Source organism: Euleptes europaea, chromosome 8 (genome assembly GCF_029931775.1).
Source record: "Euleptes europaea isolate rEulEur1 chromosome 8, rEulEur1.hap1, whole genome shotgun sequence".
NCBI lineage: Eukaryota > Metazoa > Chordata > Lepidosauria > Squamata > Sphaerodactylidae > Euleptes > Euleptes europaea.
Genome location: NC_079319.1, coordinates 14,321,393 through 14,346,553, shown reverse-complemented (window position 1 = coordinate 14,346,553; position 25,161 = coordinate 14,321,393). Strand labels below are relative to the sequence as shown.

The window sequence follows — 25,161 nt, the reverse complement described above, 5'->3', positions numbered from 1 at the left end:
GCAACTCTGGACTTCCTTGGTGGTCTCCCATCTAAATACTAACCAGGGCTGACCCTGCTTAGTTTCCAAGGCTTGACAAGATGGGGTTAGGCAGGGCTACCAGCTGTCCTGTGTCTTTACAGCCGCATCCAACCGGTACAGCTTTTTCTCTTTGTACCTTCATGCAAATTCAACATGCTGAATTTCCCACTTGCTATTAAAAAGCGCAGCAAAGCTGGCAGAAAAAGGAGGATGAAGGGGTGGTAGGGGAGAAGCAACCTTTCCCCCCTGGATTGAAACGGAGCTGAAGCCGCGTCTTCTAACTTCCAAGACGATGCTTGCTTGCACGTCGCAGCGTGCACCTGCGCCGGGTCTCCTTCCCACGTTGCGAAAGCTATCCCGGAGAAACTACATTTCCCAGCAGGCATCGGGCTGGTCTTAACAGGTTGCAGGAGGGGAGCCTCGCCTGCCCTTGCATTGGAAAGAAAGCCGGCCTCTTCCGTTCCCCCCCCCCCCCGTGCAGGGTAGCATTTGGTGCCTTCCGAAAGTGGGCGGGCTCTGGCTGGAGAAAGCGGCGGTTGGGGCGGGGCAGTTCGGTTGGAATCCTGTGGAGGGAGAGCGGTTGGTATCTCGGCCAGGATGCAAAGTACCGATCTGGGCAACAGGGAGGAGGGCAAGATCTGGCACCGCAAGCCTTCCCCAGCAGCCCAGCAGGGGTAACCTTACAAGAAATTAGTTTTGTTTCTCGGTTTCTGTCTTGCTCAGGCCCAGTTTGTTTGTTTGTTTGTTTGTTTGGAACAGAGCCTCCATGTGCAAGAGCAGTGTACCTTGCATGCCTGCAAATCCCGCGCAGATTGCTTCTGCAAAAGGGATCGGCGAGCTTATGGTTGCTGGTTCTGTTAATGGTGATGGAAGGCATGGGCTTTGTCTTATATTAAATAAGGTTACTGCTCTGTCCAAGTTGGTGTCATCTGCTCTGACTAGTAGAAGCTCTTGAAGGTTTCAGAGAAAGGTATTTCAAGTTACTTTTTTGCTTGATCCCTTTAAATCAGTGGTTCCCAACCTTTTTTTGACCAGGGACCACTAGGACTTTTTTGTTCGGTGCAGGGACCCCAAGGTTCAAAATAAAAATTCCGAGAATTTGAAAATAAACTTTAATCATAACTGTTAGTTAAACATTAAACTTAGAATAATATTTGAATATATTTTTTATAATAGAGAACTTTTAATTGAAAATATTGATTTATTATGGGTTTATAACTTTGTTTCGCGGACCTTAATTTAGTTCTCGCAGACCCCTGCGGGTCCGTGGACCCCCGGTTGGGAACCAGTGCTTTAAATGGAGATGCTGGAGATTGAAACTGGGACTCTGTATGCTAAGAGAATGCTCTTGTCACTGAGATTCATGCTGGCTAAGTGGAATCTCCCCATATATCTCAAGGTACCAGGGAACAAACAGGTCCCAGAAGCATCTGGTTGGATGTTGTTGGAAAGCAAAGATTAGGCTAAGCAGATCTTGGGTCTGAGTAGAAAGCAATTCTAGTGCCCTTTACAGCTGTTACCAGTTATAAACATTAAAATCTGATCCGTTTGTGCAGTGGCTGCTTGTTGGTTTTAAATGAATGGCGGTTCATGTGTGCTTTAGTGAAGACCATTTCCCTGAAGAATTTAAAGTTTTGTGTATGTTATCTCAGTATATCTTGTCTGCAATCTTAGCTCGGCAACATGCAAGATGACAAGTCCCCAGCATCTCCAGTTAAAAGGATCAGATTCTAGGTGTGCTCAGAGAAGAGCAGGAGATTTCCCTTTTTACGACCCTGACTGTGTTCAAGTAAAACAGCAAAGGCAAGCTTGTAATCACAACTATGGTAAAAGGTGAAGATTCTAGCTCAGAATTTCTATTTCCTAAAGCTAAGAAGGGTCTGTAACTATATGGAATGGAAGACAAGTAATTTGAGGTAGAGGAGACAGGTCTTTAAACAGGATGGCTCTAAAGGTTGTTATCCACTTCTTGAGCATACCGTGATTGCTGCTATTTGTTTGTTTGTTTACTTATTTTTATTCCCTTCATTTCTCTCCAGTGAGGACCCAAAGTGGCTTATGTTGTGCTCCACTACTTCGTTTTAGATATTTATACCACGCTTTTCTCCCCCAGTGAAGACCCAAAGTGGCTTACAACATCATTCTCCCTTCCTTGGTTTTATCTTCACGACAACCGTCCAGTGAAATAGTTTAGGTGGGCAAAGAGTAACAGTCCCAAGGTCAAACCCAGCAAGCTTCCATGGCACAGTGGGGATTTGAGGCTGTGTTTCCAAGATTGCAGTGTATCACTCTAACCACTGCACCATGCAGGCTGTCCTTGCTGGTGGAACGTGCTGCCAAGTTGCATACCGTGACCCCCTAAGGTTTTCAGGGCAAGAGATGAACAGAGGTGGTTCAAAAAGTGTACATTTTATTTACATTTTATCATACACGTGGAGTGTATTTATCGTCTTCAGAGATCTTGCTCCTTTCAAAGTGTAGATGTTTTGTAATGGCCTAGGCCCTAAGGAAATTTAGAAGGATCTGGCTGAGAAAAGTTTTTGTACAAGAAACAGTTTTGCTTGCTTAGAAAGTCTAGGTGACCTGAAGGATATTTTGGGACACATGCAGGTAAGTCCAGTCGATCTTGTTTGGCTTTAGTAGCCTTGGGGATCCGCAATTCTGCATAGGTTCAGGCTGTAAACTTCTTATTGTGTTCTCCTCAGCATCATCGCAAATATTATTCACAGTGCCACGGGCTATCATTCCAAGACGATCCGTTTTTTGCATGTGGCCTTTGACAGCTCTGGAGATTTGTTACTTGCTGGAGACCATCAAGGGAATATCTATGTTTTTAATCTCATGGGCAACCGGTGGGTGAGGCTTGTTTATCTTTAAATCTTCACATTTTCCCTGTATAAATTATATTAACGGATGTACAGTTCATACCAGGCAATTGTTGGGTGAGCTTTCCTGATATTGCTATTTATTTTAAAATGAGATGTCCTGCTTTTCTTCCAATAAACAGGGATTGCTATTCCCCTTGTTTTGATAAGATCCTTTCCAGGTCTTTGCATTGGTACTGTGCTATGTCTTTATAACACTGTGATGTGATGTAATGTTTATTGATACAGCACAAGCCAGACAACAATATAAATCTGCTCTTATAAAATACAAAATTATACTGTGTTAAATATAATTCTGCATTAAATATAGCTCTCTATTCATGCTTGCTTGTAATGCCCTGAATGTTTCAGAAATCTTCTGAGCCATTTGGGAAAATGAGACCATTCTCCATTTTATAGGATTGTCTTTTCACTAGTATCTGAAGAGCGAATAAGATGTCGACGTCCATCTTGTCGACAGTCGCTGAGAGTGTTTTGATGGTTCTTGACAGTTACTTTTTCTAGCACATGAACGGAATAATTTTTTAATTTGTACAAACAGGTTTAACCTGGTTCAGCAAACATCACAAGCTTGCACTGCTCTGGCTTTCAATCTTCGCCGGAAAAAGGAATTTCTCGTTGCTTTGGCTGACTATTCCGTGAAGTGCTTTGATACAGGTAAACGGATACTGTTTATGACACTTGTGCTCCTGATAGAAGGCTGTAGGATGCTGAACATCTTAATCTTGGTTGTCCTCCCTGGCAAGTGTCTGCTTCACCATAGGTCAAGTACAGGGTAAGCTGCCTTCCATGAAGCTGAAGAAACAAAACATAATTGGTGGTAAAAGAGAAATGTCTCTGAAGCCATGTTGGGTTAGTTGAATGGCAAGTTATTTAAATCGGATGGAGAGCCTTTGGCCGGCAGAACTCCTGTTGTCTCCGTGGTGCCTCCCATTCACCTATGTTAGAAGTGAAAAGGGGTTTTGTGTTTTTACAAAAGACCCTCAGGACACAATATGGCCACCATTAAGAGCTGGGAGACCCAGAATCGAATCCCCCCATTCTGGCATGGAAGCTTCCTGGGTGACCTTGGCTCAATCAGTCTGTCTCACAAGGTGACTGTTGTCAGGATAAAATGGAGGATGGGAGAACAACGGTGTTAAGCCTTTTTGGGTTCCTATCGGGGATAAAAGAAGGGGGTATCTATAAATAAAGTGTTATTTCTAATGGAAGAGGTTGAAGCAACCCCTCCTTTCCATTGCAGTCAGTGGGAAATAAAGTTGCTTAACTTAGGCTGGGTCACACCAGGAGTTTCTGACCTTCCTAATTTTGAGGAAAGCTTGTTCAAGTTCCAGAAAGTTATCACAAAAATTACCACCATTTTGTTTGGGAAGGGGAGAGAGGGCTGACCCTGCTTAGCTTCCATAATCTGACGAGGTCGGGCTAGCTTGGGCCATCCAGGTCAGGGCACCTTTTACATAACAGTGGGTAAATCAGACATCTGAACGCAGCCTAAAACTTCTTGCTGAAAGCTTCTCTTGTTGCTTTTTGTTCTCGCTGTAGATACCAAAGAGCTTGTTAGTTGGATGAGGGGCCATGATTCTTCCGTGTCCTCAATCTCCGTTCACGGTTCTGGCCGATACGCCATCACCTCCTCTGCAGATACAGCCCAGCTGTGGGACCTTGACACCTTTCAGCGCAAAAGGAAGCTGAATGTTCGCCAGTCTGTGGGCATCCAGAAGGTTAGTTCTAAGGAAACTCTGTATTCTGTTCACGCCATTGGAAGCTGGTGTGGCCCTCAGTTGAGGGAGAGGGAGGAATTGGGCAGCGCAAGACCAGCTTATCTTAAGGAACTGCAGCATCATGACCTAGAAGCTTTCACATGGACCCCTGAAGCTGCCTTATACTGAAACAGACGCTTGGTCCATCAAAGTCAGTATTGTCTACTCAAACTGGCAGCAGCTCTCCAGGGTCTCAGGCAGAGGTCTTTCACGTCACCTACTTGTCTGGTCCCTTTAACTGGAGATGCCGGGGATTGAACGGGGAATTGCCGGGGAATGCAGAAACCTTCTGCATGCCAAGCAGATGTTCTACCACTGAGACAAAGCCCCTCCCCAGGCTCCACCCCCAAATATCCAGGAATTTCTAGTACAGCAGGACCTCATCCCCTGCTTTGGACTATTTTTGTGACACACACACCCCTTTCTAATCTGGTTGGTTTTCCTGTAGTTCTTCTCCTTACCGGAGCTTGATGGTGGAGCACACAATCAGTCTCAGCCTGACATCCCTCAAGTCCTGGCTTAACCATCTGTGGACTCATCCTGACACTAGTTTAATTGGTTGCTCACATAGGGTTACCAGGCCGAGCCTGACAACTGGTGAGAGGGTTGGGACATGGGGGTCAAAACCACAGATTTTCCAGCAATTCCTAGAGCTACCCTACATCGCTTCCGAGTTTTCCCCGAAAGTGATGTAGGGAAGAAGCAGATGTCGTTTTTTTTCCTCTCTTTTTTTCCAATTTCCTCTCGCTTCTGCTGAAAGTGTTGGCGGTCAACTAGAGCTATGGGTAGGAGGTCTCTCACTATAGCAGGAGACCTTGCAGTCCTGTGCTCATAGGACTCTTTTCAGGTAATAGAAAGAGGCAGACTAGGGGGAGATCTGTTCTATTTGAGAAGCTGAAATACAGCTCTTGCTAAGCTATAAAAGAAGGCTTGTTTTAAAATACCATTTTAGGTGTTCTATGCTTCGCTTTCAGGTTTTCTTCCTCCCGCTAAGTAACACCATTATCAGCTGCTTTAAAGATAACTCAGTCTTTGCCTGGGAATTCGATACACTTCATTGCAAGTATCAGTTGCCGTCTCCAGTAGAAGGCTCTTACCTGCGTTATAAAGTTTTTGCTGCTACACGGTACGTTGTGATCTTCACATGGGCAAAAGTCCTCACAGGTCATGCTGAACGTCTTTATTATGATTATAGTTTTTCAGTCCTTCCCTCTGGCTTTCTAGTGTGCCTCTAAGACAGAAGTAGGCAACCTTTTTGACCTGAGTACCAAAAAGAACCCCTGCAGTTTGTTTGCAGGGACGTTGGTGTGCCATTGGGTTGCCAAGCTCACGGCCTCAAGATCTCCTGAAATTACGTCTTGTCTCCAGACCACAGATATCAGTTTCCCTGGAGAAAATGGCTGCTTTGGAGGGTAGACGCTATGACATTGTAACCCTACCTCCCCAGGCTCCACCCCCAAATCTCCTGGAATTTCCCAGCCCCGTGCTGGCAACCCTAAACCATGTGCCAGCATTCAAAATGGCAGCGGGGAGGGGGCTAGGATCATACTTGTCCTCTGTCCCTCCTCCCATTTTGGCCTATATTTCTATATGCCAGGGCAAAATTGTATGTCTCTTTTAAGTGACAGGAATATGTAATTTATGTAGTACAATTTTAAAGTATGTTAAGTATCTTATATTCCAATTGTCAAGTTTGGGCCAATCTGCAGATTCTTAAATCTGTGGATCAGGGCCACATTGCCATAACACTTGGGGGACTCACTAGGTTTACAGAAAAATCTGAAAACATTAAAAAATGGTGGGTTAATGGGGGGGGGAAGGCTTCAGCCCCCTGTCCACGTGTTTCCAATCCGCACTAGGCCTCCACACACTTAGAAGTTCCTTAGTGGGAACTTAATTCCCAAGACACCATCTGATGGGACCCCAACATGGTAGACATGGGGGCTGGGGGTGGGGGAGGTGCAGTACATGATGAACCAATGAAGTCTAGTTTGGCTCTCAGTTGTGTTGGACTGGGCTGGAAGTCACACCTTGCTCATAGTTTATCCTTCAGGCCAACAGCTTAGCAAATAAACTTGAAATGGAGGAAATCAGCTTAATTCAAGCTGTGTATTGTTTTGGTGCTGCAGAGACGGTCGTGTCCTGGCAGCTGGGGGCAAATCGAATCATATTCACTTGTGGTGTTTGGAGTCCAGGCAGCTGTTGAGGATAATCCAGATGCCGACAAAGGTGCGATCAGTTCGCCACCTGGAATTCCTCGTGGACAGTTTTGATGGAGGTTCTAATCAGGTCAGTGACAGACTTCGAAGCCAAGGAACAGCGCTGGGTTCCCCACGCTTCAATAGTGGAAGTATGCTTTCTTCAACTCATGGGTCAGGACCCTCAGCTGTGTCTCAGAGCCCTATTAGCTGGGTTAAAGCCCCTGCAGAGCTCTTACTTTTATGCTGCCTTCTGGAAGGACCTGTTACTGCATAGAAAACAAGGGTGCCACAAATCCTGTGTTTCTCTGTGTATGCATTGAGAGGTGCAGCAGTACGGTAAGGCAGGGTCAATCAGTGGAGAGGATTCTTCCACGGTTCTGACCCTTGGGTTTTTCTTGGATACACCTCCTAGTATTTGGCTGGTGTATTGTGCTCCAGCTCTTTAGTTCTGCTGCCCACATGCCTGGCCTTGATGCTAGCAAAGTTCACAACGAGCAAAGGTGCTAGGAGAGTTCCGCCTCTTCCTAACGCAGGATGCCTTTGTCATGCTAGGAAAAGTTGAAGGCAGCAGGAAAAGAGGAAGACCCAACAAGAGATGGATTGACTCTATAAAGCAGTGGTTCCCAACCTTTTTTTGACCAGGGACCAATAGGACTTTTTTGTTCAGTGCAGGGACCCCAAGATTCAAAATAAAAATTCCGAGAATTTGAAAATAAACTTTAATCATAACTGTTAGTTAAACATTAAACTTAGAATAATATTTGAATATATTTTTATAATAGAGAACTTTTAATTGAAAATATTAATTTATTATGGGTTTATAACTTTGTTTCGCGGACCTTAATTTAGTTCTCGCGGACCCCTGGGGGTCCATGGACCCCTGGTTGGGAACCAGTGCTATAAAGGAAGCCACGGTTCTCAAATTGCAAGACCTGAGCAAGGCTGTTAAAGATAGGACGTTGATTTATAGGGTCACCATGGGTTGGAAGTGACTCGAGGGCACTTAACACACACACACAACTTTCTGTCTTTTTTTGGCAGCTCAGCAATGACTTATTTCCCTTCAGGACAATAAACAGCACAATCTTAAGTTACATCCTTTTAAGTCCATTGAAATGAATTGACTTAGGATGGTTCTGTAAGAATTCTTAAATGCACAGCCCACTTCTAACCATGTTTAATCAGAAGTAACCCCCCCACTTAACTTCACTGTGACTTATACTCGAGGACTGCGGCCCAGAGAATGCTAAATCGCTCTCTCGATGGAACATGTGTCCGCTTTATGCCAAGCCAGCTTTGTAAACGCTTGCTTGCATATTGTAGGTTCTTGGAGTGCTGAGCCAAGATAGCATCATGAGGTTTGTCAACATACGGACGTGCAAGCTTCTCTTCGACGTCGGCAGCCACGAAGAGGGTATCGGCACAGCTGCCCTCAGCCCCAATGGAAGATACATTGCGGCGGTCATGGAGAACGGCAGCCTTAACATATATGGCATCCAGGCTCTGACACAAGAGCTGAACAAGGTCAGTTCCACAAGCAATGGGAACCCACACAGATGTGCACGAAAAGCATCAGGTCTGGGCATTCTTGCTGTTTTGGCACTTTAAAAGAAGGGAGTAGCAGGATTGTCTTCAGAGATAAGGTACCGGCTGGATATTAGGAAACATTTTTTTTTACAGTAAGAGTTGTTCATTGGTGGAATCAGCTCCCTAGGGAGGTGGTGAGCTCCCCCTTACTGGCAGCCTTTAAGCAGAGGCTGGACAAGCACTTGACAGGGATGCTCTAGGCTGATCCTACATTAAGCAGGGGTTGGACTAGATGGCCTCTATGGCCCCTTCCAACTCCATGATTGCTTGTTGTCGCGCAGCAGGGGGCCCTTGTAGCAAACGGCTAAATTTTCCTGTAAAATGGCAGCGGTAACCACGGGTTAGGCCAGTATCTGCTGTAACTTGTTGTTGGGCTGTTAGAACATTCAACTCCGTATGATTCTCACGCTCTCTGGCTTCTGTTTAGAGAGCAGTGAAGAAGAACAGATTTCATCTGAGGTTCGAGGCTCCAAGCCTCTATCCTGTCGTTTTTAAGGCTGTAATGAACAGTCCAAAATCTTTGAGTTGTTTTTTTCCCTTCAGCCTCCCCCACCTTTGTTTAAAGTGATCGATGAGCCTTCCAAAGGCACGCCCAAGCTGACCATGAGAGTGTTGTCTGGAAGGCCGGAGAGGCCTTGGAAACCAAAAGGGAACAAAGTCCACACAAAAATGCTTAGACTGCAGCCGAACGCCTCACTTGAGGATAAAGAGGTAAGACCATGTGTAGTAGGGCAGCCCAAGATTTTCTGCCTGAAGATCCAAATGAGAGACACTTACTAATTAACATGGGGGAAAGTCCTCTTGGCTGGCCCTACTGGAAGCTGCATGCTCCCCGTTCATTTCAATAGGTGGACTTGCCACTGGATCGCACCATTTCTATTACGTCTCTCTGCATGCTTCGCTTGGAGTGTGCTCAAATCCAAAGTGGCCACCCCACCTTACCTCGGTGATGGGACCTCCGTTGGACACAGCAATAACAAAAATTCGTCTTTCCAGTACCGAGAATTCATCTGCGAAAAACACAAATCCCTCATGTTAATTCAGTATGAAGCATTTCCCTCTCAGAGATGAATGGTTTTGATTCCCTCCTCCATGAGGAAAATTTCTATACCCCCACCTCAGTTCATATAGCGGTAATTTAGGCTAAAAGGATGACTTCCCTAAGGTCAAGATATTTAGAGAGCAGTCCTGTCTCTTCTCCCGTTCTGGGTTACCCCTGCCCCGGCGAACTCATTTCTCTTGCTGTCTCGGACAGACTAGGTCAGCTGATAAAGGCTCATTTGTTAGGCTTGCTTGATGGATGGCAACCATCTTTACAACTGGCAATTTGAAGTCCACTTCTGGCAGGGAGGTGGAAGCGGCCCTGTCTGGGAGTGTCTCTCTCCTATTAACCCATTGAGCAGGGCCGACAGCTATCAACACTTGCCTCAGGCGCCAGAACTGTGTCTACCAGAGCAGCCATTTTGGGGACAGAAGCAATTGGCTTTGGAAGGCAATGGATAACATTTAAGGGAAGAGAGAAGGAACCACTGTGGAGACCAGAAAAGAGGAGGGGTCAGGGCAAGGGTCAAAACTGTTTACATGGGTGGGAAAAAAATTCAAAATGGAGGGGAGGGGCAGGAGGAAAGAGGCAAGCAAAGCGGGCAACGATGTCATTATCCTCTGTGTAGGGAAACTACTTTGGTCCTGTTTTTAGAATGACCTGCCAGACGGACTGAACAAGAAGCGTCTGCAAGCCTTGCTGAAGGGTTTTGGGGAGTATCCAGCCAAATACAGGTGCGTGCCTCGCCCTTAATCTATCGTTTTCTGCCTGGTCGACCAAAACGGGTCCGACACTGTTAAATCTGTCTTGTGATTGCAGGATGTTTGTTTGGCGGTCCTTACTCCAGCTCCCGGAAAATCACTTGGCCTTCAGCAGCCTGTTAGATAAAGGGACCCATTCAGCGTTTGTGCATCTTCAGAACGAATACCCTATTAAAAGCCGGAAGCTCTTGAGGGTCTTACAAAGGTAATTCCATAAGGGCGGCCATGTTAGTCTGTAGGATCACAATAAAACAAGAATCCAGTGGAACCTTAGCGATTTAACAGTGTTTATTCCACAGAGGCTCATGGTGGAATAAAATCTGTTAAATCTCTGAAATGTCAGTGGACTCCTGTTTTTATTTTACAATGGTAATGCTGTGGTTGCTGTGGCAGAAGATGCTACTGTGATTTATAACTTTTCACTGGGCAATTGCCTGTACTAATCATGTTAAGTCAAACAAGGCCTTGTGGACAACATTTGTGGAAATCATCTGATGTTTGACTTGAAACAATCCCATAGTATTCCACTTAGCTCTGCTTTTCACAGTCCAGGCACTGGTGCAATCTCCTCTGTGTCCACTAGGAGGCAGGGTTTCTTTTTTTCCATGCATGGAAGAATTTGCGCAGGTTAGACCAGTAGTTCTCAACCTTTTTCCGACCATGGCCCCCCTTCTGACCTCGTTTCCTTCCTGTGGACCCCCTGTCCTACCGCTAGAAAGGTAGCTATTTAAATGTTTTGTTTGTAAATAGCCAAGGAACAAGGAAGCATAAGCACAAAATGCACACATGCAGTTCTTATTGGGAAACTGAAATTTACAAAAAAAATACCCCACAAAAAGGGAATACAACACGCTAATAACAATGTTCACATACAAGGGAGAACAAAGCCTCTACCACCGTTGCACAAGATAAGGTAAAGGTCCCCTGTGCAAGCACCGGGTCATTCCTGATCCATTGGGTGACGTCACATCCTGACGTTTTCTAGGCAGACTTTGTTTACGGGATGGTTTGCCAGTGCCTTCCCCAGTCATCTTCCCTGTACCCCCAGCAAGCTGGGTACAGCGATACAAAAATCCACAGTTGCAAAGGATGTATAGAAGTGCAATGAAGAAAGTCATATGTTAGGTTTTCATGTGTTTCTGTTTTCTTCACTTCTCACTTCCCTCTGTGGCCCCCTAGTCTCGTGCTGTGGCCCCCCATTTATGCAATTTTCACCTGGGGCCCCCTTGGACTTTCCTGGGGCCCTCCAGGGGGCCATATGGCCCCAGGTTGAGAACCACTGGGTTAGACCATCTCCTAGTCTTTCTCCTGCCTTTTCTTATCCTACCATATTTTTATCCTGATCTACCTCCAGCAAGCTCAGGAGTGGCATACCATGTTCTCCATGCTGTTATTTTATCCTCATAATAACCCTGCGAGGTAGGTGAGGCTGAGAGACAGCTAGGTAGGTTTAGCCTGGAGAGGAGAAGACTGAGAGGTGATGTGATAACCATCTTCAAGTACTTGAAGGGCTGTCATATAGAGGATGATGCCGAGTTGTTTTCTGTTGCCCCAGAAGGTCGGACCAGAACCAAGGGGTTGAAATTAAATCAAAAGAGTTTCTGTCTAGACATTAGGAAGAATTTTCCAACAGTTAGAGCAGTTCCTCAGTGGAACAGGCTTCCTCGGGAGGTGGTAAGCTCTCCTTCCCTGGAGGTTTTTAAGCAGAGGCTAGATGGCCATCTGTCAGCAATGCTGATTCTGTGAAGCTAGGCAGATCACGAGAGGGAGGGCATCTTGGCCATCTTCTGGGCATGGAGTAGGAGTCACTGAGGATGTGTGGGGGGGAGGTAGTTATCAATTTCCTGCATTGCGCAGGGGGTCGGACTAGATGACCCTGGTGGTTCCCTTTCAACTCTGTGATTCTATGAACTGAACCAAGGCCACCCAGTGGGCTTCATGACCTTTGCAGGAAATGGTCACATGTTCCAGGTCTGGGCTAGTGCACAGTTTAATCTTGCCTCTCTTCCCCCTTTCCCCATCAGCAGTGGAGGAGCTGGGGACTGAGTCTGCCTGGGTCAGCCCTCGATCTATGGATATCATCTTCCATGCCGGCCTCTCATGGCTATGTCTGGTTTCCCTTCCCTGTGAGTAGGACACACAGGAGAGGGTGCCTGTAGTACTCCTTGTGGGGATACCGACACTCCTTGTGTGACTTGCTTCAAAATATTTGCTACCAGCCCCATGTTCCTCTGTGGTGATTGGCCTTCTTTAAGGCCAAGCAGTAGCGTGAGGTGGGGGTAGTATGGACTGTAATACCTTCAGGGTACAGCTGGGGGAGTCGCATTTTTAAATGCTCCACTCTGTAAGGAAGGGGGGACTCCACCCCCTGCACTTGGAAACCCAGGAGAAAGTTACCTTTAAGAGCTGTTATGCTCATTGAAAAGGGTCTTGGACTCTGGAGCACCCTTTGCGGCTTCTTTGCTCTGCAAGATTCCCCCCCCCCCAGCTGTTGCTTCTCTCTGTTACACAGGACATTGTCTTCTCTTGCTCACTGGTCTGCCATCTTTGGCGAGATGCCCTACATCCCTCTGCTGGCCTTCCCTTTTGTCAAACTCTTCCAGAACAACCAGCTCATCTGCTTTGAAGTGGTGGCTACTGTCATAGGTAAGGCGGGATTTCCAAAAGGAGGACCACCCAATCTACACCAGCAAAAGCATCCTTGGCTGTTTGTTCCCACCTCTCCTCCGAGAAGTTTAGGGGGTGCCAGAGCGCTCCAGGTGGCCTGTGTGGTTCCTCCTTCCAGTTTGATCCCCGCAATAACAGAAGCTTGTGACATACAGAGGAGGTTCTTCACGCCTTCTACCCCCTCTGCATATCACACCTAATCCAATCATGCCTGCTGTTGTCATTTACCTGCTATTGACATTTACATGCTATTGCCATGGGTGTCTGAATTCGCTCTTCTCTACTTAAGGACAGATGGACTCACATTCTAGCTGTATCTGAAAAAGTGAGCTGTGACTCAAGAAAGCTCATACCCTGCCAGAAATTTTGTTAGTCTTTAAGGTCCTACTGGACTGTTCTTTTTTACTACCCAAGAAAGGGCCTTCTCAGTCATGGCACCAAAATTATCAAACACCCTCTCCAGGGAGAGTTTGTCTTCCGCCAGTAAGTGAAGACTTTTCTGTTTGGCATTCCCTTACTAATTTTCAGTGGCCCTCCTTCCTGCTTGTATGTCTGTACATCCACACGTTTTAGTGATTGCTTTAAATGGTTTCTATTCATTCGTTTGTATTTTAAAGCTTGTTTTTATGTTGCAACTGTTCGCCGCCTTGGGGGACCCTAAATTGGGTGTAAAGGAGCATACAAATGTTTTAAATTCACCTCCACCTGTTGCAGTATATCTGCTAACGTATGGCATGACCCTAATTGGGGGGGGGGGGGGAGAGACAAGACGAAATGCCATTTCTTTGCCATTGCCAGATAGTGGATGGGTCCCCAGGAGCTGTCTTTTGTTTTCCTCTTCCAGCGAACTGGTGTCAGCACTGGTTTGAGTTTTTCCCCAATCCTCCCATCAACGTCCTGAGCATGGTGGAAAACATCTTGGCACATCACGACAAAGAACTGCTGCAGCATTTGATGAACTGCAATGTAACATCGCAGGTAAAATTTCAACGTGGCTTTGAGAAGAGGGGGAGCAGCAACGGGGTGAGGTGGCCGGGTGTATAAGCATCCCAGAGCTAGGAGTTGGAGCTTCAGGTGGGGAGCGGCGGCACCATTTTGGAATGTGTCCCCTCAGTTTAAAAGCTCCCTCCTATTAGGAAATGAGTATAGCAAACAAAGCAGAGGGGGGTAGAACTTCTGCTTGGTTGTGCTCGTTTTCTGTTTGCTTGCAGATTTTCTAAGTGAAGCGCCAGCTCTGGAATTCATCACCTGCAGGCCAAGGCGGAGCAGTTCCTGCCACTGCCTCATCCCCACCACATTCTCCTTCGCGTGTGAATCTGATTCAAGGCGGTGGCCAGCAAAAACCGCTGGCCGTCTCGCGGCTCCTTAAAAATAAACAAATGGGTTGTGCCGTATCCATGCCTTAATCCTCTTGTTAGTCTTTAAGGTGCCGCACAGCTTTTGTGTGTTTTGCCTCAGCAAAGCAGCTGTGTTTTCTGTGAGTTACTCTGTGATCCTAGTGGGCCTTCTCTGAAAAAGGGTAATGCTGTTTCTTCAGAGGGAAGTGTTGTTGTGGCCTGCATTGGCAGGTGAAAAAACACTTCATCTCTGAACACGTGTTAGGGGATTAAGTGCGTGCCTGGATTCTTGTAGCGCCAAGCTTTCCCTCAGCCAAGACCCAGGAGGGCTGCTGCTGGATTAAGTCAGCCAAGCTGGTTAAGAAGTTGGCTGGAGGGGGTTTTATTGTGAGGTGAAGTTGGGCTTGAATGTAAAGATACATTTTTAAAAGTAAGTTTCTTGTCACTGGGTCTACAACTACCCCTGTCTTATCCACGCTACTTCAGGTATATGCTTGGCCGCTTCTAGAAACCATGTTCTCTGAGGTCCTGACGAGGGAGGAATGGCTGAGAATGTTTGACAACGTCTTCTCCAACCACCCCTCGTATCTCCTGATGCTGGTTGCTGCTTATGTGATACGTTCCAGAGCTCCCCTGCTTCACTGTAACCAGAAGGAAGACTTTGAGGTAAACCTTTCACTGTTCAAGATGGCCGTGTTCTATATTCTGAGGGCCTGTTCTGCCCTCTGGGAGCCGGAGTCGTGTGACATTTTTAACTGTGCAACCCAGCCCCATCATAGGTTTTATTCTGGACAGCATTTGATTGGTTTAGTTGTAAATTGTGATTTTAATGGTGTTATTTTATATATTTTAATGTTTTGTTCTGTTTATATTGAAAGCCGCCTCGAGTTCCATAAGGTAGAAGGAGGTGGCTAATAAATACTTTAAATAAAATTTTTAAAAATTGGTGGTCACGCTGTATAATAACGTCCCCCCCGCCCCCTGCTCTGCTGGTCGACCAGGTGAGCAGATTTCTCTCTGAGTATGTGTGCATTAAACAAAATTATCTTTGCAGTATTTCTTCCATCACCGGAACAACTTGGACATCAACACTGTGATGAAGGAGGCCTACCATCTCATGGCGTGCACCCCGGCAGACATCCATCCCCAGCGTATGCTGGACGACTTTGTGCCCCTGACGAAGGGGCAGTACCCGATATTTAACAAGTATCCTAAGTTCATCGTGGATTACCAGTCCCAAGAGCGAGAGCGGATCAGGCAGGATGAAATTGAGTACCTGAGAGAGAGGTATTGCTTGAAATGGGGGGAGCCAGGGTAGCTTTCTCTTGAGTCTAGTGTTGTTGTTTTTGTTGTTGTTGTTGTTTTTGGTAAAGAATGGTTTGCAGGTGAGGTGTGGAAGAAATGAATAATCAGAATTCCAGAGTGGGTTGGGCTTAAAGATGATCTAGCCCAAGTTACTAAAACAACTTGGGTGCACGCGTATCCCTATTTCCCCCATCACACATGAACACCCATGAAGTTAGGGTTGCCAGCTCCAGGTTGGGGGATGGAGTCTAAGGAGGGCAGGGTTTGGGGAAGGGAGGGACTTCAATGGGGTATAATGCCACAGAGTCCACTTTCCAAAGTGGGCTAAAGTTGTACAAGTGGTAGAAAGTGAGCTTAAACACAAGTCCATGCTTTTACTGAGGCTCTCTTGGAGTCTGCTTGCAGGCGGGAAAGTACAGCCTGGATCTCTTGTCTGCAGGCAGCTGGTCCATGAGATAGAAGCAAAAGCGGTCCAGCAGAGGGCAGATGACGAAACATGGTACCGGAAGCAAGAGCTGCTGCGCGAGGCGGAGGAGCAGAGGCGGAAGATTCTGCTGAAGGAAGAGGAGAAGCTGGCAGAGCAAAGGCAGAGGTACTTTCTGTTCTGGCTGTCCTCTGTCTTGTTGGTAGAAGCTGCTGAGAAGAGTGGGATTTTATACCCGGATTTTCTCTACCACTTAAGGAAGAATCAAACCGACTTGTAATCACCTTCCCTTCCCCACAACAGACACCCTGTGAGGTAGATAGGGCTGAGAGAGCTCTAAGAGAGCTGTGACTGGCCCAAGGAGACCACCGAGCTGGCTTCATGTACAGGAGTGGGGAATCAAACCCGGTTCACCAGAACCGAGTCCACCACTCTTAACTTCTACACCACACTGGCTCACAACAGGGTTGTTGTGTGGCTAAAACGGAGGAGAGAAAGAAAAATATAAGCTGCTTTGGATTCCATTGGGGAGAAAGGCAGGGATATGAATAAAAATGGTGAAGGGGGGTTGAATGCTCACCCATTGGAAAATGGAAGAAAACCTCTCTGTTTGTAGAAAGATAGCACTAAAAGAGCCTTTTCCCTGCCGTGTTTTAGATGCAGTGCCCACAGTCTGGGTCAGTAGGGGTTTTGTCATGTCATTTGCGTGTAGGGCCAGTTCAGTGTGGCCTCAGTGGTTGTTGTCATAATCTCCTGATGGGAGGCAAGCCCCTTGCAGGGAAATCTCTTCTTGCCTTAGGTGGGGTCGTTCATGGGGCCCAGCTCTGAGAACCGCCACACTAGACCGCAAGAACTCTCCGTTGCTGCGCCAGGAAATGTCTACGTCCTTTTAATTATTATTGGGGCTTTTTTTCCGGGGGTGGCTTCTGAAGGCTGGCTGCTGTCAAGAGAGAGCTGAAAGTAAAGGAGCTGCAGTTACTGGAAGCTGCAAGAAGGCGTTTTCTGAAATACCAGCAAGATCAGCGGGAAATGGAGCTGAACAGACTCGATGACGAAATTGCAAGAAAGGTAACCAAGCAAGAGGCGAGCCAGCAAAAGCGTATCGACTCTTGACGCTGTGCTGTGTTCTACCTGCTTCCCTGCTGTGTTCCACCTTATTGGAGTCTGCAAAATGAATGGGCTTCGATTCTTCTAAGGGCTTTTAGAAGCTTAGAAAGGGTGAACTTCCCAAGAATGAGAGAGGGGTACCTTGTTCAGCTCAAGTCCCAGGCCTTTCCTTATCTCTTAACCTTTGCCCCTCTGCCTTTACGCATGCCAGTGTTCCATCTCCCTTTTTCTTTTTTGCAGCATCAAGTGAGCCAAAAGTGATGCCCAAAAACAGCAGGGGTCTGTCTCTTCAGGAACAATAAATGCCCAAAGCTGCCTTAGATCGGGCCATTGGTCCATCCAGTTCAGCATTCTCTGCTCTTGTTGGGCAGCAGTTCCCCGGGGTCTCAGGCAAAGGAAGCTCTTTCCCAGCACTTCTAGCAGGAGGTCCTTTTTTTGCTGGAGTGCCAGAGATCAGTCAAAGAAAGAATCTCCTGGGGATCTTCTCCATCAGCTTCTCATTTTCCAAAGGATGGGGAGTGACTTCTTGAGTCTAGGACAGCTGGATTCTCCTGAGTCAAGCATCTGAGGGAGACTCCAGCACATGAACAGCTTGACTTCAGCCACCCAAGCTCAAAAAGTTTACCTCCGCCGATCTCAATTTTGTGGGGAGGCTGGGAATTTCCTGCTGGATTGGGTCACATTTGGGTATCTCTCTCCCCTCCCCAGTTCTGTGATTTTTTTTAAGTTACATTCAGAATATTCAGTAGAAAAGAAGACATAGGCGAAACAAAAAAGGATCAACAATTTCACTCTTTTGGCATTCCTGCATACGTCTGTTCCAGGCATCCATGAGAGATCGAGAAACTGCCGCCACCATTCGGGATGTGGAAGTGCAGCAGATGGAGCTTCAAGCTCAACGGCGGCTTTTTGAACAGGTAGAATCATAGAGTTGGAAGGGACCACCAGGGTCATCTGGCCCAACCCCTAGCACAATGCAGGGATTTCACAACTGCCTCTCCCCCCCCCCAACACCTCCAGTGACCCCTACTCCATGGCTAGAAGATGGCCAAGATGCCCTCCCTCTCATGATCTGCCAAAGGTCATAGAGTCAGCATTGCTGACAGATGGCTGACAGGCGCGCCTACGTTGCCTGGTAACACATGAAGGTACCTTCTATTGGAGGGTATTATGTCAAGGTCAGTACTGCCCCCTCTGATTGGCACTGGCTGTCCCGGTGTTCCACATCACCGACTGACTGATCCTTTTAATTAGAGGTGCCAGGGATTGAACCTGGAACCTTCTGCATGCCAAGCTATGATTTGGGATTCCCCCCCCCCCCCAGGTTTGAGTCTCAGTTCTATCCCCAAACCCACTAGGTGAAACTAGGCCAGCCACACACTGTCAGCCCCTTGTCTGCAACACAAGGGTAATAATGCCAACCCGCCTGCTGTAAGCATGGCAGCACGGTGACATCTGTGAATTGCTTTTGGTGTCCAAAGCACGATATAAATGCTAACGCGTCAGTGCTGCGTATGTGTCTTTCTGAGGAGCAGTGCCCTTAACTGTCTTTTACCTCTTGACAGAAACTTGTCAAAGAGAAGGAAACGGCAACTCAGGAAGTGAAAGGGGAGCTGAACACCAGTCAGAGGAAGGCATATCTCGAGGACCAGCTCTTTCAGAGGCTGATTGAAACGAAGCAGGACGGCGAGCGTAAAGCTCACATCGTAAGGGCAAGAATTTGGGCTCGAGGGATGGACATATCTTGCAACGGATTAAATGTGGCTCTTTTAAGCTTTATCTTCCACTGGAGTCCTGTAAAGCTCTTGTTAGAATCATAGAGTTGGAAGGGACTACCAGGGTCATCTAGTCCAACCCGCTGCACAATGCAGGAAATTCATAACTACCTCCCCCCCACACCCCCAGTGACCCCTACTCCATGCCCAGAAGATGGCCAAGATGCCCTCCCTAAGGCAGGGGTGGGGAACCTTTTTTCCGCCAAGGGCCATTTGGATATTTATAACATCATTCGTGGGCCATACAAAATTATCAACTTAAAAATTAGCCAACCAAGCCCCAAGCAGGCAGCTACCCCAGATGACCCTCCCCCCATGGGCAAGCAGGCAGGCATCCAACCAGTGGTGCACTCGCCCACCTGGTGGCACAGGATGGTCTGTTTCACCAGCTGGGCATAGCTGTCCAGCTGCACGCCGGAGTTGCTCCTGCTCTGCATGGTCGGGGCTGGAGTCTACAGCCAGCTCCTACTACTACTGCCTGCAGGGATGAAATGAAAACACACTGGCTAAGAACTCGCTCCCCTTGCATTCTGGCTCTGCCCCCTTTAACCCCTCCATTGTTGCCACTTCCGCCCCCAGCCCTCTTGTAGTACAGAGGGAATTCGTTTCTCCATGGCCCGGGTGGGAAAGGGTTAACATAGTTTCTTGGGCAGTCCTAGCAGTTCCATAGCTAATGACTCTTCTGCAAGGGGGGAGGAAGGTTCCTTTTCTCAGCAAAACAAACTCACATCCACCTTGAATAAAGGCTATTCCTGTCTGCGGGAGGGGACAGATTGCCAGTCTTAGATCCTTCTGAGCGAGAGATCTGCCAGGACCCATGAAGGGCCAGACCGAATTATTTCGCGGGCCTTACACGGCCCCTGGGCCTGACGTTCCTCACCCCTGGCCTAAGGTCATAGAATCAGCATTGCTGACAGACGACCATCTAGCCTCTGTTTAAAAACCTCCAGGGAAGGAGAGCTTGCCACCTCCCTAGGAAGCCTGTTCTCCTGAGGAACCGCTATAACTGTTGGAAAATTCTTCCTAATGCCCAGACAGAAACGCTTTTTAATTTCAACCAGTTGTTGTTGTTGAGGGGGTTCCCCTTTGGAAGAAAAACTTCGTAGGTGGTTGCAGGACAGTATTCCTTTTTCCCCTGGGATGGGGAAGTTGTGAAGGTTCACTAGTTACATCTTCAGGTTGGAATCTAGGTTTGCTCTACTGTATGAAATCACAGGCTTCAGGCCAGCGTGGTGCAGTGGTTAAGAGTGGAGGACTCTAACCTGGTGAACTGGATTTATTTCCCCGCTCCACCACATGAAGCCTGCTGGGTGACCTTGGGCTAGTCACAGTTCTCTCAGAACTCTCTCGGCCTCACCTACCTCTCAAGCTGCCTGTTGTGGGGAGGGGAAGGGAAAGGCGATTGTAAGTCGTTCTGATACTCTTTGCAGGAGAGAAAAGTGGGGTATAAAAACCAACTTGTCTTCTTCCTTTTGGCCATCCTAAGTCTCACATATGAACCCTAGATGTAGGCAGTTATGCACTATGGTGTCGTGGTTAAGAGCAGTGGTTTGGAGTGGTGGACTCTGATCTGGAGAACCGGGTTTGATTCTCCGCTCCTCCACATGAGCAGCAGAGGCTAATCTGGTGAACTGGAAGTGGTGAAGATTTCCCTGTAAATAGCAAGATAAAAGGCTATTTACAGGGAAATCTTCATCACTTCTTTAAGTCCCTCTGATTAATTGACTACCATAAATAGAATGAGGTTCCTACCTATGTATCATAGCCCTATAAATAAGCCCATGCAGGTTGCTAGCCCATATGCCTGAACAAACCCTCGTTAGGTTATTTGTTGCCTAAAGAGAAGCAGAAGTGAGAACCAGTTTTTGTAAATCTGCTTTGCCTGGTTGGTGGGAGGCAGTTCCTGCCTGCCACGTACTACTAGGTAAGTCAGGGGTCCTCAATGTGAGCACCATGCCACCAACTAACACCTTCCCTGGTGCCTGCCAAGTGTTTTTAGAAAGTAGGTGCGGCCACAAGGCTTCTGATGGGCTGTTGGAGATTTGATTGGATGTGCAGATTTTTTTGAAAAATTATTTGGCAGTAGCTGCCACCACAGCACAAGGCTCTTCGCCATGTGCTTGAAGGTTAGGGTGTGGCTGGGCCCACTGCATTGTGTCACAGTTCCAAAGGTACCCACAGGCTCAAAAGGTTGGGGATCCCTGAGGTAAGTGGTTATTTACAAAGCCTCTCTGTCTCCCTGGCAATAAGTGTTTGCTTCACTCACTTGGGTCATGTCTCCTTCAGCTGGCCGAAGAACATCTGGCCAAGACCGACCAAGAGCTCATCGATGCCGAATGGCGAGCTCAAGTCCTTCGCAAGCAGCGACTCGAGGATCAGGACCGTGAAGCGGTCTATCAAGAGCTGGCAAAGCACCTTCATGGCAACAGAGCGATGGAGTCGGAGCTGCTCGATACGCTGAGAGAAGAAGAGGCTAAAAAAGTAAGAGCTTGAAGGGTTGCCAAAGGCCAGAGGATCAAGGACTGCTCAAGCTTAGAGCTAATCTTAGGCGACTGATGTACATCAGTTTTGTACCAGTTTACCTGTCGTGGCTTCCCCCAAGGAACTCCTGGGAAGCTTGATGAGAGTGCTGAGAAATTCTCAAGAGCCCCCACCCCGTTCTTTCTGCCACCCCTACTTCCTTTGAAGAAGAAAAACTCTCAGGGTTTCACCCAAAATCTGTGGTGTTGCTGTGCTGTTCAAGTGTTCTCTGCTTCCTAAGGGAGGAAAGGTCTGCTTAGAACTGAGCACAGGACATTCACATACAAACTGACCTATCATACAAGATGACAGCTGACTTTAGCACAATTGATAATCCCAGCAATGGATCTGCTAAACCAGGGGTGTTGAACTCCATCATTACGAGGGTTGGATATGACATAAATGTCACTTGGTCGGGCTGGGCCAGATCGAGGGTGGGGGGCGGCTGCCTCAGCTGGCTTGTGGGCCAGATAAGAGCTCTCAAGGGGCCGGATCCAGCCCTCTGGCATTATGTTTGATGCCCCTGTGCTAAACACTCGATGCATCAGTGACAGAGAAGTAGCCGTAAGAACATGATCATCTAATCCAGCATCCTGTTTCACACATGCCCAGTTTTTCACACATCCAGTTTGCATTCCCAAGGTCGTGTCAATTGCCACTTCGGGGTCAGGAAGCAATTTTCCTCCAGGCCAGATTGGCCAGGGATCCTGGAAGGTTTTTGTTCTTTTGTGGGGGCAAGGGGTGGTTGGCCATCTTCTTGGCATGGAGTAGGGGTCACTGGGGGTGTGGAGGGGAGGTAGTTGTGAATTTCCTGCATTGTGCAGGGGGTTGGACTAGATGACCCTGGTGGTCCCTTCCAACTCTATGATTCTGTGACATAGCCAGCCAGTTGCCCTGGAGGGCCGGCAAACAGGCACAGAGGCCAAGCCGTTCCCCTGATATTTCACTGTAGCTAGTAGCCACTGATGGACCCCTGGTTCGTGAATGTTCTTCCTTTCAACCACCACCTTTTTTCCGCTAGCCCTAACCCTGTTTAACTAAGGACTTTCCCAATCTTGATCTTCTTGGGAAGGTCACTAAGTGTAGTTGATCTGGGAAGGGTAAACGAAATGGGGAGCAGTTAAATGGGGTTGTGGTTGACCACCATGTCTCAGCTGTCCTGTTCTAGGCATAACACAACAAAGCTGATTGTAATTGTCACTGAACTGCTTGACCCAGGCAAGACCCAGTTAAGGTGTGGATGCCACCCAAGCAGGGTGATAAATATATTATACCCCCAAAACTGTTAATATTCTTAGGATTCCAGAAATGTCCTTAACGCTCCAGAATGTCCACAGACTTTCTAGCTCCCTTTCAATGATCATGCTGCATTCCTGAAAAATAACTTTCAGACTGCCCCAACTGTAGAGTCCCCTCCCTCTCCGATGCGGCTGCTAACAGAGCCTGTCTGCTGTCTGTCCATCTTCTGCCCAGTGGAAGGAGGTTCTGGAAAAAAGAGAGCAGGTGGCAGCGGAGCAGGCCATCACTGCGGCATTGGATGCCAACCGGAAGCGGTTTCTCGAGCACGAAATGAACGACGCTGTGGAGCTGGCTGAGAAGCTCCAGGACGACGATGGGTATTTCGGTGAGTCTCCACCAAGCGGGGCGGCTAATGGAAAGTTGGCTCGTGGCGTTGCAGATGCAGGCTTGGCCTTGGACCGGGAAGACCCGGGTTCGAATCACTGCTGAGTTTTCAGTTCATCGTGAGGGCCCCCCGCTACCCGTGCAACCCTCTTCGCTGGTTGGTCGAGATAATAAAACGGCGCCTGCTGCTCTGAACTCCTCAGAGGAAGGGCAGAATGCGGGTGTCCTGAATGCCAGCAGACCTGAGGGCCAGAAGCAGGTAACGTAGTCAGATAGCAGTCTGAGGGTCAATATCAAAAGTGAAGTCCAAATGCCAGGCCAGTCCATTCCAAGGTCAACGCCATGAGAGTCTCAGAAATGAGCAGAGGGCCAAGAGAACACAGGGTAGTAATAAGTTGCTACGACATCAGCCGTCAGGTTGCAGCCAACCTAGGACAATCCAGTAGGGTTTGCAAGGCAAGAGAGGTTCAGAGGTGGCTTGCCATTGCTTTCCTCTGCATAACGACTCTGCTATTCCTTGGTGGGTCTCCCATCCAAATACTAACCAGGGTCGACCCTGCTTAGCTTCTGAGATCTGACGAGATCAGGCTAGCCTGGCCCATCCAGGTCAGGGCTTTGCTTGGTCTGTAGGCGCCACATAACCCTGCTTGTAAAGCATAACTGGTTCATTGCAAAGAGCTGAACTGCCCCTTTCTAACTGCACGGCTGCGTGAGCCTCAAGGCTGGGCTGCTGTGACACATCTCGCACATGGCTCCTCTTTAAGACTGTTCAAAAGCCTCCGCCGGTGTAGGAATGACCTGAGGCTGTACAAGAGACCAGCATTCAGGCTCCTTTCAGTTTTCAAGATGGTTATTTGTAACTTGCAAAGCCTTACAAGCGGAGCTTGGGTCCTATAATCTGCAGGGAGATGGAAACTGCCTGTTAATCCCTGTCACTGTCTTCCCTCTCGACAAAGAGCACCTTTTGCATTATAGCATACCATATGTTGTCATTATTTTATAATGATGTTTTGAATCCTGGTTGGGTTGGGTACTTTGAAAGAAAAGCAGACTTTGGATTGGACCCTACCCATTATCAGGATAGTTGATTGTTCCCATCGTCCCTCCTCTTTGCTGTATCCACCCGTATCACGTAGCTTTTTTCCATATCAGTCCCCGCAATCTCTGACCTGACGTTTTTGAGGGCTGGCTGGACAGAACAGGGAGGGAAGGTGGGAGAGATCCGTCCCTGCCAACATCTTGCATGGGATCCATCCATTTATAGACACTACAATTTCCCCATCTTTTCAAAACTGCATGATTTTCTTTGCTGGTTCACAGTATATAAAATATTGGGTGTCCTTGCATTAAAAGGTACGTGTTGGAACAAAGTGTGCCTGACTCTGCCTTGTAGCTTAACAATAACCCGGTCTGCTTTCTGCAGAGAGGCTGCGTGACTTGAGAACCCCCCAGACCCAGCAAGACCGTCAGGCGCCCCGTAAGGCCCCCTCACAGCCTGGCAACGTCTGCCTAAACGATTCATCAGCAGTGGACTCCTCGACACCCTGTAAGTATCAACCCAAGAGTCGCCTCTTTAAATTTCCCACTTGGCTGCTTCTTCAATTTCCCACTTGGCTGCTTTGCTGTTTTCCATAATGTTTTCCTGTTTTCCATAATGGGGGGGGGGAGGGGTGATTCAGCAAGATGTTTTGAGCTCTCGAAATGATTACCGTCTTTGCACTTTGCCAGCGCTTGCGAGTGATACTAGGGTAGAGGTGGGCAGTTGGTTTAAGTAGTTAGACCCACCTCTTGTTGTCACTTAATAAGCTGTGAAAATCTGACCACAAAATTTATGAGAGCTAGCATGGTGTAGTGGTTAAGAGCGGCGGACTCTAATCTGGAGAACTGAGTTAGTTTCCCCACTCCTCCACACGAAGCCAGCTGGGTGACCTCGTGCCAGTTACACTTCTCACAGAGCTCTCTCAGTCCCACCTACCTCACAAGGTGCCTGTTGTGGGGGGTGGGAGGGAAGGCAATTGTAAGCCACTTTGAGACTCTTTAAAGCTAGAGAAAAGCAGGGTATGAAAACCAACTCTTCTTGTTATGATTATTTATTTATTAAAACATGGATATCCCACCTTTCCTCATGGTTCACAGCAGCTTACAA

At 47.6% G+C, this 25,161-nt stretch overlaps 1 protein-coding gene across 1 annotated transcript; it reads left to right on the top strand.

Moving 5' to 3' along the window:
* Positions 1 to 612: 612 nt before the first annotated feature.
* On the top strand, positions 613 to 24,500 carry TBC1D31 (TBC1 domain family member 31; the record flags this gene model as incomplete). The annotated part of the gene is made up of 21 exons (XM_056854670.1): positions 613 to 695; positions 2,751 to 2,873; positions 3,448 to 3,563; positions 4,449 to 4,627; positions 5,641 to 5,792; positions 6,796 to 6,955; positions 8,191 to 8,391; positions 8,998 to 9,165; positions 10,151 to 10,230; positions 10,316 to 10,462; positions 12,770 to 12,903; positions 13,769 to 13,902; positions 14,748 to 14,927; positions 15,316 to 15,548; positions 16,006 to 16,158; positions 16,923 to 17,058; positions 17,922 to 18,014; positions 18,663 to 18,803; positions 21,159 to 21,353; positions 22,866 to 23,016; positions 24,439 to 24,500. Coding segments are annotated over exons 1-21 (3,015 nt in total), but the record flags the coding sequence as incomplete, so codon positions are not given.
* Positions 24,501 to 25,161: the final 661 nt, after the last annotated feature.